Below are 17,598 nucleotides of genomic sequence, written 5' to 3' on the forward strand. Positions count from 1 at the left end.
AAGTCAAGGAATCGGGTGAGAGCATTGGTGCAGGAATAGTTCACCCAGTCTGTGGTGGGGTAGTTTGTCACCAAGGATCAGGGTGTTTGGGGGGGGTACCTTGATCGAGTCAAGTAGATCCAGATAGGAGGAGTTGGTGTCCTGAGTCATGGAGGGGGGGTCTATAGCTGGCTATAACTTGGATGGGTGTCTTGCCCAACTGTAAGTTGTCCCTGGAGTAGTTCCAGTGTGTCATGCTGGCAAACCAGTCTGGAGGTGTGCCTATCCTTAAAGAAAATAGACTCCACCATCCTTAGTCTCCCCAACCTCATTTTATGGTTTGGAATGTGTGGAATGAGGCATAGCTTGGTAAGACAGGGGTGCTGTCTGTAGCCCTGAACCAAGTTTCCATGACTGCACAGACGTCTGCATCTTTCAGTGCAAGGAGTGACTCCAGTGAGTGCAATTTTGGGTGAAGGCTTCTAGTGTTAAGCAGCATGACCTTCGATTTTCTTTTTGACAGATCTTTTATGTTGGAAGGTTTGTCTTTAGGACATTGCGTAAAAAAGGCACATTGGGGGAGGCAAGAGCCTTAGCCAGGATCCAGAATCCCATGGGTGACGGGTCTGGATGCTGTGCCAGAGATGGTCTCCAACTGTCAACCATGTCATCCCAGGCAGACAGATATAGATCCCTTTGGAATGACACCGGAAACTAAGCCAATTGTATTGTGGTATTATTCTTGGTGAATGCAAGATGCTGCTTAGGGCTAGGGTCATACATGCCTGGGACACATTCTCTGAGAGCTCAACCACATCTCTCTACATATCTAGGGAGGTACGTCTCAAGTCATTCACACCAAGGTGGACAATGGCAGAGTCATACTTGTACCCGTTGTGGAGAGACTTGTGCGTGATGTGGCAGATTCTGGCATCTGACGGACAACTGACCGTGACCACCACCTTGTCGAGTCTGGTGAGGGGGACATTGGTGCATTTCACAATTGATTCACCAATGACTAGTATGTTTGGTTTATTGTTATGCTTTATGGGCTTTATTTGTGAGACACTGGTGTGTGTGTGTGTGTGTGTGTGTGTGTGTGTGTGTGTGTGTGTGTGTGTGTGTGTGTGTGTGTGTGTAATGTTTGTGAGTCTGTTTTGGAGGTCTGTGCTGTTTAGGTAAGTTTTTATTGAGGACCTCTACATAGGTGTGTGTGTGTTGTGCTTGCTATGTGATGCAAGTGGTGTAGTGTTTGTGCTGACAGTCTCCTCTCTACCAGGAGTACTGACTGTGGCGCGAGAGAGCAAGGATTCCAGGTTACTGATGTAGATGCATTTCTCACAAGAAGAGGGCTTTCAGTGAACGAGGCAGTTGCTACACTGACTCATTATGCCCATGTCAAACAGGCTGGTAGGAGAAATTGATGGGAATTTTCCAAATGTAGTGTCCTGAGTACTTGGGCGGACTTATGGAGAGAGGGTTTTGATAGGGGTTTGTCCACAAGAGTGTAGACCACACTTAGAATAACTGATACATTTTAATCGGGGTAATAAGCAGTAATAAATGCAGAAGAATAAAAACATTTGAACACTTAAGAGCACACAGCAAAGCAAAATAAGGTAGCAAAGTAGGAAGAACACAATTTCAGTAAAAGCAGCTGAGTAAAGTGTATACATTTTTTAAAGGGAGAGGGAGGAAATGGAAGATAATTCAAGATTACGAAACGAAGGGGGATTGACTTTCCCAAATGCTGTCTCTGTACACAGTAGACTGAGCTAATGAGCAGTGTTGCCACTCAAATGTTTCAGTTCCTACTAGATTTCTCAGAAAAAAATACTAGAAACTACTAGATTGAATTAATCGACAGTGTATGTATGTTTTTACCTTCAACCTGCATGTAATTCACGATATTTGTGCAACTAGTAATGAAGAAAACGCATCTTTGAAAAAAACACGGTAGAATTCATGAGTCATGAATCAATATTGACAGCTATGCTATCAACAACATCAGTGTCCTCATTTATATCGTAAATAGTTACATCTGATGAGTTGGCCTTGTACTCAGATTGCAGCCTCATGCACCTCTGATGACACCATCCTTCACGAACAACTTTTACTAAAGCTTTGCATGGTTTCTAGGTATGGCAAACATTACCATTACGCCTGATTGCTTGCTTAGCAAGACGCCAGTTTGTGACGGTTTCAGATATAAGTTTGTTGGTTTGAGCGGTTTTCACAATGTTCACTTGAGAGAAGACGCACTCTCAATATGCTGATGAATGTGGCAAAACCAAGAGGATGCACACAAACTCACCAAGTAAAGCAAACTTGGGCTCATTAAAGGAAATAACATATCGCTCTGTTAAGTATTTATTTCAAAGCTATGGATCTGAAGCAGCACACTGTGTGAAAGCGCTTATCCTTTGCTTTTTACAAGTTTTTCATTAAAGTTTTCAAAGACAGCAGCTTTGGTGGACACCTGGTTTGTTCGTGATTTTTTTTTTGAACTTTCTAAGTTTGTAAGAGCAATATTTAAAAATTGTTCCTGTTTTTGGGCTTTTGTCCCACTTTTACTTATGGCTTTGTCCAGATTTCTTGCTCTTAAGATGTTGAGAGGTACCCACACACTATAGGAATCAATTACTTACTTTCCTCACTTGAAGATAGTCTGATGACAAAATCAACTCCAACTGGTGCAGAACTGCCTGGAATTACAATGTCCTAGCTCATAAGCCAGTTGAAGCCACTCTTTTTCTTCCAGCAAGTTTTACATACTATTATTCCATCTCGGGTTTGCCTGCTTTCTATGCTTACACCTGGGGCCATCTGCCACTCTTGCTTGTGCCAAAAACTACTAGAACTGTTTAAAAAAAAAAAAAAAAAAAAACACTAGGCAAAGTGGAAAAGTACTAGATCTAGTAGAAAAATACTAAGGAGTGGTAACACTGCTGATGAGATAGGACTGGGAGGAGTGTCCAAAATCAAAGAAGCAAGGGGGGTAGTCCTTCCCAAATGATCTCACTGTAATCAGTTGAGTGAGCAAATGAGACTGGGAGGAGTGTCCAGAATCAAATTTACAGCAGGGTGGGCAATTCCAAAGCCACCAAGTTTAAGAATACAACAACACTTGGGTGGGAAAAAAAACAAAATGCAGACATGGACCAGCCAAATTCAATGAAGCAAATAAAAAAATGCAGTACAGTTTTGTTAACTATCACTGAAACAGAATAAGTGCATAAAAGTACACTTCTATCAGCTTGATATATCCAGAGGTTATACAGTCCACCACAGCCAGCTAATCAGCTCTGCATCTCTTCTTTATATACTTGTCAAAACTCCCTTTTGAAAGCTGAAATGAGATGAGACAACTTTCATTATAAAAACAGCATAGTAATAGTGGTGCACGGTTTCAGATTGCAAATCTCTCCAGAGGGTGGCGAAAGTGGCGGAGAGAATTATCAGGTCCACGCTTCCATCTCTCCAGGACTTGCACTCTGCTTGGTGTCTCAGCAAAGCCATGAATATAGTCAGACTGCACTCAGCCTGCCCATGGTCTGTTCTCATGTTTGTCTTCAGGTAGGAGATACCGTAGCTTGCTTTGCAAAACCACCAGATTTAATAGAAGCATTTTTCCACAAGCCATCAGACTTCTGAACTCCTGTAATAACATCCACCAGTGTTGTACCTGCAGACCTCGATGACCAGCATGAAGTCACAGACTGTAACTGTGAAAGTACAATCTTACACTTTATATGCAATATTAATGATGCCAAGTTAGCATTCTGTGCTATTTGAAATCTGTCTGATTTTGTAATATATTATCTGTGCAGTATTTTATTTGGGTACTGACAGACACGTAAGTTGAATAGACTTGGTTCATGTTATTATACTTGTTATTGCACTACATAAATGTCTGTTATTGTTGTATTAATATCAGTATGTGTTGTATGCATATGGAGTTTGAAGTAACGCAATTTTGTTCAGTTGCACAGTTGTGTGGTTTCAATGACAAAGTTCACTTTGACTCTGGTGTTTGTGTTTTACATAGTAATTAAGTCCCTTATAAAATTCTAGAAACATGAGATGACATACTCAGTTTTGTGAGAAAAAAAAACCCAAAAAAAGCATAGCTTGATAATGATTTTGCTAGTTATGTAAAGTAACTATCTTGTACTGAAGCAGGGAGACAATGTTTATCTCTAAGGATGCAAGTAGAAATATTGCTGTGATGTTTCATTCCTTTTACATACTTGACAATACTCTTTATAGACCAGACTAAAAAGCATACATAATAGTCCTATTTCACAGCTTTGCATACTTTTTCTTAAAACTCCCTTATAAAAATTGAAGCAACAGTATTGTACTTGGACTTAAAAAAAAAAAAACATAGCTCAACTATATACAGTAAACTGAAGCATGTGAAACTACTGTACCTTGAGGATGCAATTGTTTTCTCTGCTTTTTCTTAATTACTAAAAATCTGTTAAAGTGAAACAAAAGACATTGAGATATCAGTGAAGCTGGTTTATAAAAATTGAAACAAGCCAGCAACATATTCAGACTTTGTTCTATTTGAGATTTAATTTGCAGCCTGCACTATAATCGGAAAACAAGCTAGTACTTTCATTCCAGTTGCACCTCCCTTAGTGCACACACGTGAACCTATTTTTCAAACTGATATATTTTGCCACATCTATCATATCCTCCCCAACCTAATCTGCATAGGTAATACTATAAAAAAGGCAATATCTGAGACTTCTGCAAGCATCCTGTTAACTGGACTTCTGAGCAGGCTGTCAATCTCTTGTATTGCTTGCCTCTTCCAAGGATTGCACTAACTTGACTGTAAAACTGCCAACCTTCTCTCACTGTTCCACCCGTTACACCACCTGTCTCCCAGAAACAATTTACTTTGGTGCTGCACAGTTGTAACCAGTAGTATGCAACACACACGTGTGTGTGTGTGTGTGTGTGTGGGGGGGGGGGGTAAAACAGCCAAGTCAGAATTTTTTGTAGTGCTCGCATTTACTTTTTTTTTTTTTTTTTTTTAAAAAAAAAAAGTTGCTTGAGTCATGGATCTTTAGGAATGGCTGAAGACACTGAATTTAACCATAGGTGTATGTGGTGTGCATGTTTTTAAAGGGAAGAAACCTGTCCATCACATTCTGTTTTGTTGTCTAGTAATCTCTCTGCATTGAGTTGCCTGTTTGTGGGGTGGCTGCACGAGTCAAGATGCAACCTGACAACATTGGAAGGAAGTGTATGTGTATATGGGTCTGCATAAAATGATCGAAAGACCAAAATTTTGACGTTACTGCATTGTGTTTGACGTTTTCAACAATATAAATGTTTACACGTTAGTACAAGTGCTAAGCAATAACCTTAGTGCATGCGAACTAAAAACACGCTTTTATGGCGGAAGCCTCATGTGGGAGAATATGACCCTCCACACCTCCTGCTAATTATATGTACCAAGTGCTGAGAATTTCCACAGTGCTGAGAACGGAGAGATCTCAAACCGAGAGATCTCAAATCTATCGACCTTCTGCTTAGCTGACCCACAAGATGTCAGCTAAAACCAAATTTCATCAAATTTTCTGCTCCATTTTTGTGTGTGTGTGAGAATATATTTTTTTACGATTATAAGAAGATCAGATTGTTGATTAGGGTGGTTTATAAGTGTGTGTGTGTGTGTAGGTAAGCTAGGTTTAATGGGGTTGGGGTGGGGAATAGGCTTGGAGGGGTGTATTTGTGCAAGTATTTGGCATTTAGGGTTAGAGTTGGGTGATAGCTTGCATGGGGTGAGTGTACTGTCTCTTTACCTGACGCAAAAAAAAACCTTTCCCCTAAAAGTATAATTAAACAAGATAGGAAATGAGTTGACTAAGGTTAGGGGCAGGTTAGAGTTGGCACACGAGTAAGATAAAACGAGGCAAAGTGAAGTCCCCCTGTCTATATTATTTGTGTGCTGACCTTAAGCTTCAGTCCAAAACATTAACTTAACGAAAACCCATTTGATAAAGAGCATCACCATTTAGACAAACTAGGACGGTCTGTGATGATGTGTGATTTGTGTTTAATGGTGTCTGATTGGTAAAGGAAAGTGGTTTCTTTCCTTTTTTTAAATTTTATTTTACTGGTTTTTAACGTGCAGTTATTAATGTTTTGAATGTCTGTTTCTGCATGTCAGCGGTAGTGACATGCTCTTATTTATAATATGTACATGTGTACATGCACACACACACACACACACACACACATATATATATGTATATATGTGTATATATATATATATATATATATATGTACAAATACATACACCGTATGTGTGTGTTTTTTGTGTGCATATTAGATTGAGATATATCTATAGGTGTACGTAAAATAACTGAAAAAGATCGACCATATTTAACAACTACAAGAGAAGAGTTTATGCCTTTCCCCATTGCTGTTCACCCCAGAGATGGTATATATAATTAGGATATTTGGGGAGGTGTAAAGCATTGGTTTTCTATGTGCGTATATTGTCACATTTTTCAATGTTTTTGCAGGAGGCAAGCCCTGCTGCACCCACCTATAAGCCTTATTAATTGTATATACCAGCTCCGAGGTCACACAGCAGTGGAGAATGGGCATAAACTCGTCCTTAGTATAATTCATTTTGTCAGTGTTTTGTGTTTGTCGTTTTCAGTGTCAGTCTTATTACTTTTCAGACTTTTTCTGTCAGTCTTGTGTTTGGTCATTTTAGGGAGACATGCACACACAGCCCACATCACTGTAGTGGTATGTTGTTTGTAGTTAATAGAATGAGAGTTATGGCCAATCCACTGTTGTAGAGTTAAGGTTTTGTGTTGAAAAATGCAACTGGATGTTTGAGTGGTAAGGATTGATCATCTGGGTGCCTGTTCTTTTCCCCATTTGGTTATGTTGTAGTCAGGGTGATGGCTAATTTCCCAGTTTCAGAGAGCATAGAGGTTGGGAACATGTCTGCTCTGTAACAACACTGTGTTCGTGTACCCTAGAAATTCAGATAAATCTTTTTCAAGTCGAAGTGATAGTCTGTCTTACCAATTACCACTTTGTGTACAGGGCACCTTGGATCCTGGGAACTACCGCCCCATCAGTCTGACTAGCCTGATCTGCAAGGGCATAGAACTTATAAACAAAGACATTGGTAACCTTCAAACACTGGACCCCACCCAGTTTGGGTTCGTGAAGGGCCGATCTTGTCTCCTGAACCTGATTGACTTCCTCGAATCAGTCTCCAGAGCCGTGGACAAGGGTAAAGCAGTGCACACAGCCTATCTGGACCTTGCCAAGGCCTTTGACACTATCTCCCACTCTAGAATCATAGATAAGCTTACTAAGCTAGGCATTAATTCCTACGTCACTCGATGGGTTGCCAACTGGCTTACTGACAGAACCCATACTGTAAAAGTAGCTGACTCTAAATCCAGCTCCAGACAAGTGGAATACCTCAAGGTTCAGTCCTGGGACCTCTCTTGTTTGGCATCTACTTCTCTGAAGTACAGGCCAACACTAAGGGACTCTGGCTAACAAAGTTCGCAGATGACTGCAAACTGGGTGCTATTATTGAATCCCCAGATGATGTGGATACTCTACAAAAGGGCCTTACAGAAACAGATGCTTGGTGCCAGAGCCATGGGCTCAAACTCAATGCCAAGAAATGTCTAGTTATCCCCTTTGGGGAAAACACATGTACCCGTGAATTACCACATAGGTGGCAGTACACTAAACACCGAAAGTGTGATAAGGGACTTGGGGACACAGGTGGTCAGTGGTCTCACCTTCGATGATCACATCGCCACAACAGTCAGGAAATCCTTCTATGTGGCACACCTCATCACTAACTGCTTTTCATCCAGAAAAAAGGAGGTCATTGTCCCACTGTACTTCCCTCATTAGACCCATTATAGAATACAACGCCCCATTTGGTATGTACCTCTCAAGACCTCTGCAACAACTGGAAAGGCCGCAGAAATATCTCACTAAAAGAATCACAGGCCTAAAGCAGATGCCCTATGCTGACCGCCTTAAAAAAAACTCCAGCTATACTCTGTCGCATATTGTCTACTCCGAGGCAATCTCTGCTTAACATACAAGGCCATGTCAAACCCAGAGCTGTTGGACATGCTACACTTAAAGAAATCCCAGTCCCTCAGAGTCACACGCTCCAGGGATCTAAACCTTGTCATCACAATAAACAAAACATGCTGGAGGGATAGGTTCCTGACCCAGAAACTCCCCAGACTCTGGAATAGATTACCCATACATGTCAAGCAGAGCGCCTCTTTGGCCCTCTTCAAAAGGGACCTTGATGACTGGATGGGAGAAAGGAAATTCACCCTGGGGATCACGTTAGTCGCCCTGCTAGACAGGGATCCAGGGAAGTAAATGGTGTGGAAAGAAATGGCCAGGGAATTGTTATGGCTAGGCTTGTATAGACCCTAGGGCCGATAGCCTAGTACCAACCTATGAACCTAAATGGGAAGGATGCCAGGAAAAAACTGGATTGTAAGAAAATGCATTTTACTTCAGGTGAGGTGATTTTCTGTTGAAAATTAAATAATTTGCCCACAGTCATGGTTTGTCTGAAATCACATACTTCTGTTTGTGCCATTTTGTTTTGTGAACTGTGTCTCTGAGCTTAACACTGGTAATTTTATGTACAAGGCAGATGCAGGACTGTTAACAGTGTGAAAGGTTCAATTTTTCATGTGCATTTTTGGGGTAATTGTGCATGCTTTCTGTTTTTGAATTTTTGTAACTTTTTCAATGTTTTACAGATATGCCTATGTCTTTGAAGGCTTCACTACATTTCATACTTTAATTCAGTAGTTGAATTGGAGGGATGGCTTGTTGCTGGATAGTGTTGCATGTAATTAACACTGGTAGTAACTTACTTTTCCTTAATAGGGTATACCATGTTTGCCGTTGGGATTGGCACTATCTTGTTTGGTTATTGGAGGCTTTTCAAATGGAACAGAGAAAGAAGGTAAGATAACAGATCTGCCACATTTTACACACCTGTTCTGTCTGAATTGAACAATTCTGCTGTTTAAGATCATGATTTCTTTTTTTTCTCGCACAAGCAAATAGTGCCCTATAGTTCATAGCAATACAAACGCTAAAGAAGCAAAGCTGTCAGCATTTGTTTCACAGTATTGCAAGTTTGTGAAGCAATTGTATTGTTTATAGAGCGAAAGACACACACACACACACACACACACACACACACACACACACACACACACGATTCAGGTGACTGCAGACAAAAAGCAGAATTAGTTTGAAGCTGTTCTACAACTGTGGCTTGTTATGCCAATATATTTTCTTTATTCATATCAATGTTTGTGATGTGTGTGTATATACAGTTAATTTTACTGTTAATCCTTACCCTTTGACATATACCTAAAATACTGCTACGTGATATCAGGAAGAATACAAATTATAGGTAAGTATTACACATGAGAGAGAAGCTTTACAATAGCTTGCATAAACGTTTAGAAACGGAGCATGTGCATAGCATGGATATATGCAGTGTTGAAAACCCATTAGAAATGGGCACAGGGTTGTGTATTGTAAAGAGAGGTATAACACTGAAAAATATACTGTAATATTACCTGCGATTTTTAGCAATTAAAATAATGAAGAAAAGACAACTTAACTATGGAAATTTAGAAAGGGGGAGTCCTTACCCTTACTATTAAACACACTGTGTAACTTAGGCTTCTCACATAACACAGTAAAATGGTTTCAGAGCTACCTCAAGGATCATAAACAAGCAGTGAAATGGTCCAATGAACTCTCACCCTTTCTCAGCAACTACTGGAGTCCCTCAAGGCTGTATCTTAGGACCCCTACTCTTCAGCATTTTCACAACCTATGTAAAGGGTCTCTATGGCAATACCGAGTTTTGCTCTGAGCTACTTGTACAATGGCACCTCCCATACCGAGCCAACAGATATTGCCAATATACTGGCCGGCAGATTCAGTGCTAACTTTACCCCCCCCCCCCCCCAACAAAGGACCAGTCACAATACCAGTAGATTGCCAGGCACCCAGTATTACTGCTGCACAGGTTAAAACAGCACTGTCCAAGGCCAAGAATACAGCTTCTATGGAGCCTGACAATATCCCCTGGCTGTGTTCTACATGAACTACAGAGTGAACTGACAACCTCACCTGTGTGCCTTGTTCAATCACAGTCTTGCCTCAGGCTTTGTCCTCACCGAATGGCGCACAGCAACAGTCATCCATCTCCACAAAGGAGGAGTGACTTCAGACCCTGGGAACTATTGCCCCATTAGCCTGACTAGTCTGATATGCATCATGGACCTAATAAACAAGGATATAGGGAATCTCCAAACTCTGGATCCTACAGAGCTTGGTTTTGTGAAGGGTAGATCATGCCTGCTGAACTTGGTCGACGACTTTGCGTCAGTCACCAGAGCTGTGGATGAAGGCAAGTTGGTTCATACAGCCTACCTTGATCTGGCCAATGCCTTTGATACCATTCCCCACTCAGGAATCCTAGAAAAACTCACCACATTGATAGTAGTCCACTGATTATAAGAGATCTGGGAACACAGGTTGACAGCAACCTCTCTTTTGACCACCACATTGCCACTGTAGTCAGAAAGTCCTTCTATGTGGCACATCCCATTACTAAGGGTTTTGCATCCAGGAAGAAAAAGGTCATTGTCTCCCCCTACTCTTCCCTCATTAGGCCAGTCATAGAGTACAATGCCCCATTTGGCATGTACCTCACTAGACACCTGCAACAACTGGAGAGGCCGCAGAAGTAACTCACAAAGAGGATCGTAGGCTTTAAGCACTTGTCCTATATGGACAGACTCAAAAAACTCGACTATTCTCTCTCATATCGCCTACTTGGAGGCTATCTCTGCTTGACCTACAAAGCCATGTCTGCAACAGCTCTGTTTGAAATGCTACATCTAAAGAAATCCCAATCCCTCTACAACACACGCTCCAGAGACCTCGATCTCATTACCAAAATCAGCAGAACAAGCTGGAGGGACAGGTTCATAACCCAGAGACTGCCCATACTACGGAATAGACTTCCCATACGTGTCAAAAAGAGCACCTCACTGGCCCTATTCAAGAGAAATCTTGACGAGTGGATGGGAAATAGAAAATTCACCTGTGGGATCATTCCAGTGGCTCTACTCTACAGAGGCACTGGGAACTAAGGTCGGGTGGCATGATGCCAGGGTAATTCTATGGGCTAAGCTTGTAAAGGCTCCAGGGCCATTAGCCTAGTACACACCTATGAACCAAATTGATCCCTATGATCAGAAGACAAAAATCTCTTGGCCATCTCAAAACCCATAAGAAAACCAGGTCACTCTCTGTATTCATACTCTGTCTCTATACTTTGGAATTCACTACCTCTGGCAGTTCCCTATTAGATGATCGAAGACACATACTTTCGAATGCGTCTTGATCAAACTTGAAAGCATGAAACCGCAAAATACTGAAACGGAATATAAGCAAATTCTTTCCCTGGGAAAGAAATCGCTTGGCCGCCTTCTGTATTTTTGATCTCTGAGTTGGTATATTTAAGCAGGGGGGTATGGGGGGGCATAGCTCCCCACGTCGGGGGTATGGGGGGCATAGCTCCCCACATCGGGGGGTGTGGGGGGCAAAGCCCCCTACTTTTGTTTTAAAGTTTTTTTTTCTTTTGTTTTTTGGAACAGTGACCCCCCTCCCCCCCAGGACAAATTCGCTGTTCTGAGTGTTCGGGATTGTAAACTTTTGCTTATCGGTCAATTTAATCATCATTCGCTTTTTTAAGCATTCGATGATATAATATAGACCCCCTCTGGCTACCAGGTCTATGCTTGGCCTAACCCAGTTCAAAGCCTCTGTGTAAAAAAAAAAAAAAAAAAAAAAAAAAAAATCATCTCAAGAAGACATGGCTCTGCTCCTACATAAAGCCTGCATGATACTCAGCACTTCCTCCTCTTCCACACTAGCCTCCTCCTCCTCTTGTGTCACATTTCAATCCTTCATAGTCTGCAAGATCCTTAGACTCTTCTAACTCCTCCTCTGTTTCTATACCCTATCCTTAAGCTGCTGCTCAGGCTGTATTGCTTCTATTTTTTTTAACACTGTACTATAGCAGTCAATCTCACACATTGCACTACCTACATACTATTTTTTGGACACTACATCATGTATAGTGAGTGTGTCTATAATGTTTTTAACTACAGAATCATGTAGATGTATAGTGTGTGTGTGTGTGTGTGTATATATATATATATATATATATATATATATATATATATACATATATATATATATATACATATATATGTATGTATATATGTATGTATGTATATATAATATATATATATATATATATATATATATATAGTAACATTGTGTAACATAGTTCTTTCAATTTATTTTGTGTAGTATTTCTAATGTGATTTTTACTGTATTCTTTATTGTACTGTATGTGTAGCTTTTCTTCCTGGGCCTCTGCTGAAAATGGGATATTATGTTGCCCCTATCTCGCCTTCGTTCTTGCTGTTTGGGTTCGGAGCCGATCCTTGGCTCTGACTTGGCTGTATACTATAGCTCGAGATCTTCTTACTGGCTCGAAGCTAACCCCTTTCCCAACATGCCTAGCTGTAGTTATCCAGATCTTGTTTGCTGCTTGCAATGTCGAGATTGCTCGTACTAGCTCAGGTTAAGTGTTTTTTCTTTTTGGCTATATTCTAACTTTGGGTTAAAGATAGTGTTAGTTTCTGGATATTGAGTGTTGCTGTTTTCTGATTAGATTAGCTCCCTTTCTAAACTTTTCCGCTGCTGTTTTTTGTTGTTGTGGCCGTCATTTTTTTTTTTAGGCCTTCATTGTGAACCTGTTTTAGCTTAGAGGGTTCTTCTCCTTTTTAGCCCTGCATTTTAATTAAAGGGCTTTCTCTTCTATCTCATCTTTACCTTTACAGGAGAAGCTGTTTAAGTTAGGGGCTCTCCGCCTTCCCTCATTCTTTTAAAAAAGTTGTAGTTCTAGTGATAGTTCAGTTGCATTGTTACTGTCGTTATTCTTAGTGTCTGTTATTTGATAGTATGCCTAAGGATTCCACCAAGGAGACAAAACCTTCGGATTTTAAAAAGTGTGACTCGTGCTGCCAGATGATGTCCCTTACAGACGGGCACATGAGCTGTGTTTATTGCTTAGGGGATGTCCACCTGCAGGACTTGTGTTCCATATGTCATGCCTTTAGCTCTTTGTTCTGCAGGAGAGGAAAAATAAGTGGATTTTGCATGGCTTATTGAAGAGCCCCTTCAATGATTCGTCTGAGGGTGCTCAGTCAGTCAAAAACAGGACAAGTCCGTTATGCCATCGTCCTCATTGGCTCCGGTTTCGGAGCCATCCAAAGCAAAGGAAAAAACTTCAGTTTTGTCGGATCTGAGTGCTGGTTCTGACAAAGCCCTTTCTCAGACAGCTCCATCAGTAGTCTCAGAGCCAGTCAGGACTCACAAGAGAACCAAGTTGCCCTCTCTGGAACAGGTGCGGTCTGTTCCAAAGTCTCCGCTTTTGCAGTTTGTGGCAGGCAGTAATCGGTCTTCTACCCATTCCTCTCTCTCATCCAGGAGTCTTTCGGATGATGATGTGGAGAGGGTGGTGAAGAGGCTTCTCAGGACACTGGCATTGGCGAAAATATTATCGAGCCTAGCCCATAAGGAAATGTTGTAGACTGTCCAACCAACACCTTTAATGATTCCTCCGACTCCCTTGAGTTTGGATCCAGAGTGCGTGGAAGTTGTGGTGGAACCGTCAGTTCCGATTACCACCGGTCTCTCGGTTCCAACTGCTGCTCTGATCTCCTCGTTTACTCAAGTCTGTTGAGGGATCTGGGGGCCAATGTTCTCTCGTCGGCTCCGAGGGGGGAAGTGGCATCAGACCCTTGTCTGATCCCGCTCTTCCCCTCAGAGCTTTGGCAGAGGTGAACTCTTACTCCTACATCAGCCTCAGAGCCATCGCCCTTGGTTTGGAGGACATCTCTGGTCTCTCCGGAGCCATGGACTCATTCAGGCTGGGAACGCGGTGCCTTCGAGGTGATGAGTGTGCTGTCCTCTGAGACTGCTCCATTGGCTCCTACCTCATTGGTGCTGGTGTCTGCCTCTGAACCTCCTGCCCCCTCCCCCCCAAGCGTAGGGAACCCATGCTCCAGAACACCCCATTGGGTGACCCCACCTCTTCCAAAATCTCCCCAGAGCACACCACAGAGGAGGTCCCTTGGAAGAAAAAATGCAAGAGGAAGCATTTAGACTTCCCCAAGTCCCTTACTTCAGACATGAACTTCGAGGACTCGGAAGGGTCCCCACGGTCCCCCTCTGAGGATGTCTCTTTTTCAGACATCCTGGAAATCCTTAGAGGGGTGGCTGGAAATCCCTTGCCCCTTCTGAGGATGAGTCATGTACCTGGATGCATTAGTTTCCCGACCCTTCACCTCTTGGGTGTGTCTGCCTTTCGACCCACTGCTGGCCCTAGTGAGTCGGAAGGCATGGAGCTCTCCAGATACTATGGAACCAGTTCCGAGGAGGCCCAATAAATTTCATAACTGCTCCATATAATGAGCCTTTTCTATCAAAGGGTGTGCCTGTTGATGCTGTGGTGGTGGTGGCAGCCACCAAGAAAGAACTAGCGGATGCTGTGGTGGTGGTGGCAGCCACCAAGAAAGAACTAGCGGAGACTACTTCTCTCCATCTGCCGAACAGAGTCCCGTATGATGGACAGGTATAGAAAGCGTATGTTTTACTCAGCGGCCTTTACTCTCGGGTCGCTGAATTATTTGTCCCACTTTACACACCTTCAGAGGGATCTCCTAAAGGTGTTGGGAGATGCCCTACAGGATCCGATCCTACAGCTGAAGGAGCTGCGAGCAAGGCAGCTTCACAGCTTGCAACCTTTACTTCAGTAGTTAACTCCCCCATACGGCTGATGTTCTTCGTTCCACATTGCTGCAGTCCTTACTATTGGGTAGTCCGCTGTCCAGTCGGCCCGAATACCAGAGTATATGGCTGACGTCGGTCAGGGCGCATTAGACTGACGTCAGTACGTCAGGGTACTAATGCGCATGACCGACGTCATATCCTCAGTCTTTTTTGCCGCATGGTCCGATGCAGAAGCAGTTTTGCGAGTGCAGGTTGGCGTTCTGAAATATTCCGAAGCCGGAGTTTCAGACCGAATCAGAGTTGGCTAAGTACCCGTTGGGAACATTTTGGTTTTTCTTGCCTCAGTATTTAACCGGATGTCAGAAAAGTGAATAACTGTATTTCTTGTGGGAAACAGATACCTCATAGGGATTACCATACCTTGTGTATACCTTGTTTAGGGCCTGAGCACGACGTTGTTGGATGCCGCTCTTGTGCTAGGTTTAACAAACGCACTATTAAGGCGCGGTTAGACTGTGCCAGGTTAGTGTTTGGGAAGCGTTGCAATTATAAAATGCCGCCGGATGCTCCGGCCCGCCCCCAAGAAGCGCAAGGAGAAAACAGCGAAGCCTAGGGTTGATGAACCGGCAGTCCCGGACGTCGGTTCTTTAGAAGGCTCAGTGCAGCCAGAGGTTTTGCCAGGAGTTTCTTTGGAGTCTCAGGCAGAGACTTTACTGTTACAGGATGTGCCTTCTCAGGAGGTAGGCCAGGCTGAGGGGGCTTCTCAGGTAACTGTGCTTCCCTCTCTTCCCAAGGTAGTTAGAGCCTCTCCTTCTGTTGCCAAAACTTCTTTGAGAGGTAGGCCAAGTTCAGCTTCAGTGGGGGCTTCTCCTAGCATTTCAGGTTCTGTGCCTAAGAAACATATGCTTAAAATGGCAGAAGATTTGATTACTATGATTAGAGGTTCTATGCCCTGATAAGAGGCCTAGGGTGGAACCGAGTTTTGATAGTTTTGAACAGTGTTCAGAGGCTTCTGAGTCTTCTTCGGAAGATTTGCAGGAGTATCCTCCTTATTCTGATTCTGATGTGGATGATTCCACTCCTACAGCTTCTCCTCCTGAGGATTTCTCATTTTCAGAGACTCTGCATTCCATGAGGGAGCACTTTAAATGGGAAGGCCAGGATTACTCTGATTCCAGGAAAAGGCTTAGGGAATTCTTGTTTTTGCCCCAGCATAGGCCCTTAGCTATACCTCCTGTGTTGAATGTGGTAGAAGATGTTTTTGCAGAGGCTTCCCTGAACCCTGATTCTTTGCCTCCTGCTCCTGTTAAACCTGATAGGTATTATAGGGTGCCTGAAGCTCATAAGTATCTTTTTAAGAGTCCTAGGGCAGACCCGGAAACTGTTTCTCAGGGACCTAAAGGTGTTAAGGCCTCTGTGGTTAAAAACCCTGTTCCTACTGATAAAGAGGCAAGGAACTTGGATAGATGGGGAAAGAAAGTGTATACTTCTTCCACTTTAGCCATGAGGGCGTTGAATTGTCAGTTTCACATGCTTAAATATCAAAATTATCTCCTTTCACAACTGAAATCTAAGGTGGATGCTTTGGCGGAAGGTATTGAGTGTAAAGAGTTGCTGGATTTAGTTCATGTGTCTGAACAAGTGGGTAAGCATTCTTTGCAATGTGGTTTTGATGCTGTACAGGCCCCCTCGAGGGTGGCTGCCACTAGTTCTGTTCTTCGCAGGCATGCCTGGTTGAGGGATCAGAATTTAGCTGAGCATGTTAAGACAAGGATTTTGGATGCTCCTTTACAGTCTGATGTGTTGTTTGGTTCGCCTGTGGAAGCAGTTTTAAAGAAAATGGAGGACAAAGCTAAGTCTATGCAAACTGTTAAAGATTTTTGCAGGTGCAGCCACCAAGTTTAGTAGAAATTGGCCTACTAAGGGATGGACATATCCTGCTTATGATTCCCAGTCTAGGGGTAGGTCTAGACGTGGTAGGGGCAGAGCTCAAGGTTCTTTTAGGCCTAGAACAGGGAGTTCACCTGCTCAGACTTCTGGTGAGGGCAGGGGTCAGTCCTTTCGTAAACAGACCCAATGACCTGCCTTTTCAGCTGCCAGTAGATTCTCGTCTGGCAGCTCCCTTGGGAGGAAGACTGTCTCTTTGCAAAGGAAGTTGGGATTTAATTACTCAAGACAGATGGGTGTTGGATATCATTCACGACGGTTACAGGTTTTATTTCCATACATTGCCCCTTTCAAAGGCATGCCAGATGTTCCTCCTCCACAAAGGAAAGAGGCTCACAAGCAAATTTCTCTGTTACTCCAAATAGGGGCCATTCAGCCAGTCCCTGTATCAGAAAGGGGCCTAGGATTTTATTCTCGCCTGTTCCTAGTACCAAAGAAGGGGAACACGTGGAGACCAATTTTGGATTTATCTATCCTCAACACTTATCTGGACATTCCCAAGTTCAAAATGTTGACGTTACAACAGCTTTTACCTCTGCTGGGCAAAGATCACTGGATGGTAACTTTAGATCTCAAGGAAGCTTACCTTCATGTGCCTATAAGACTAAGTTGCAGGAAGTATCTGCGTTTCGAGCTGGAAATTCTCATTATCAGTTCTCTGCATTGCCCTTTGGCTTATCTACTGCCCAGTGTATTCACAAAGGTTCTGGCTACAGTGATAGC

General features: G+C 42.8%; 1 protein-coding gene across 1 annotated transcript in view; it reads left to right on the forward strand.

Annotated features, from left to right (window-relative positions):
* Nucleotides 1–17,598, forward strand: part of NDUFA13 (NADH:ubiquinone oxidoreductase subunit A13) — a 223,734-nt gene that overhangs the window by 47,776 nt on the left and 158,360 nt on the right. The window contains exon 2 of the mRNA XM_044090650.1: nucleotides 8,914–8,992. Coding sequence (XP_043946585.1) covers nucleotides 8,914–8,992 — 79 coding nt within the window. The remainder of the gene's footprint in view (nucleotides 1–8,913; nucleotides 8,993–17,598) is intronic.

The sequence above is a fragment of the Protopterus annectens genome, chromosome 13.part0, assembly GCF_019279795.1.
Source record: "Protopterus annectens isolate FY-2018-M chromosome 13.part0, PAN1.0, whole genome shotgun sequence".
NCBI lineage: Eukaryota > Metazoa > Chordata > Ceratodontiformes > Protopteridae > Protopterus > Protopterus annectens.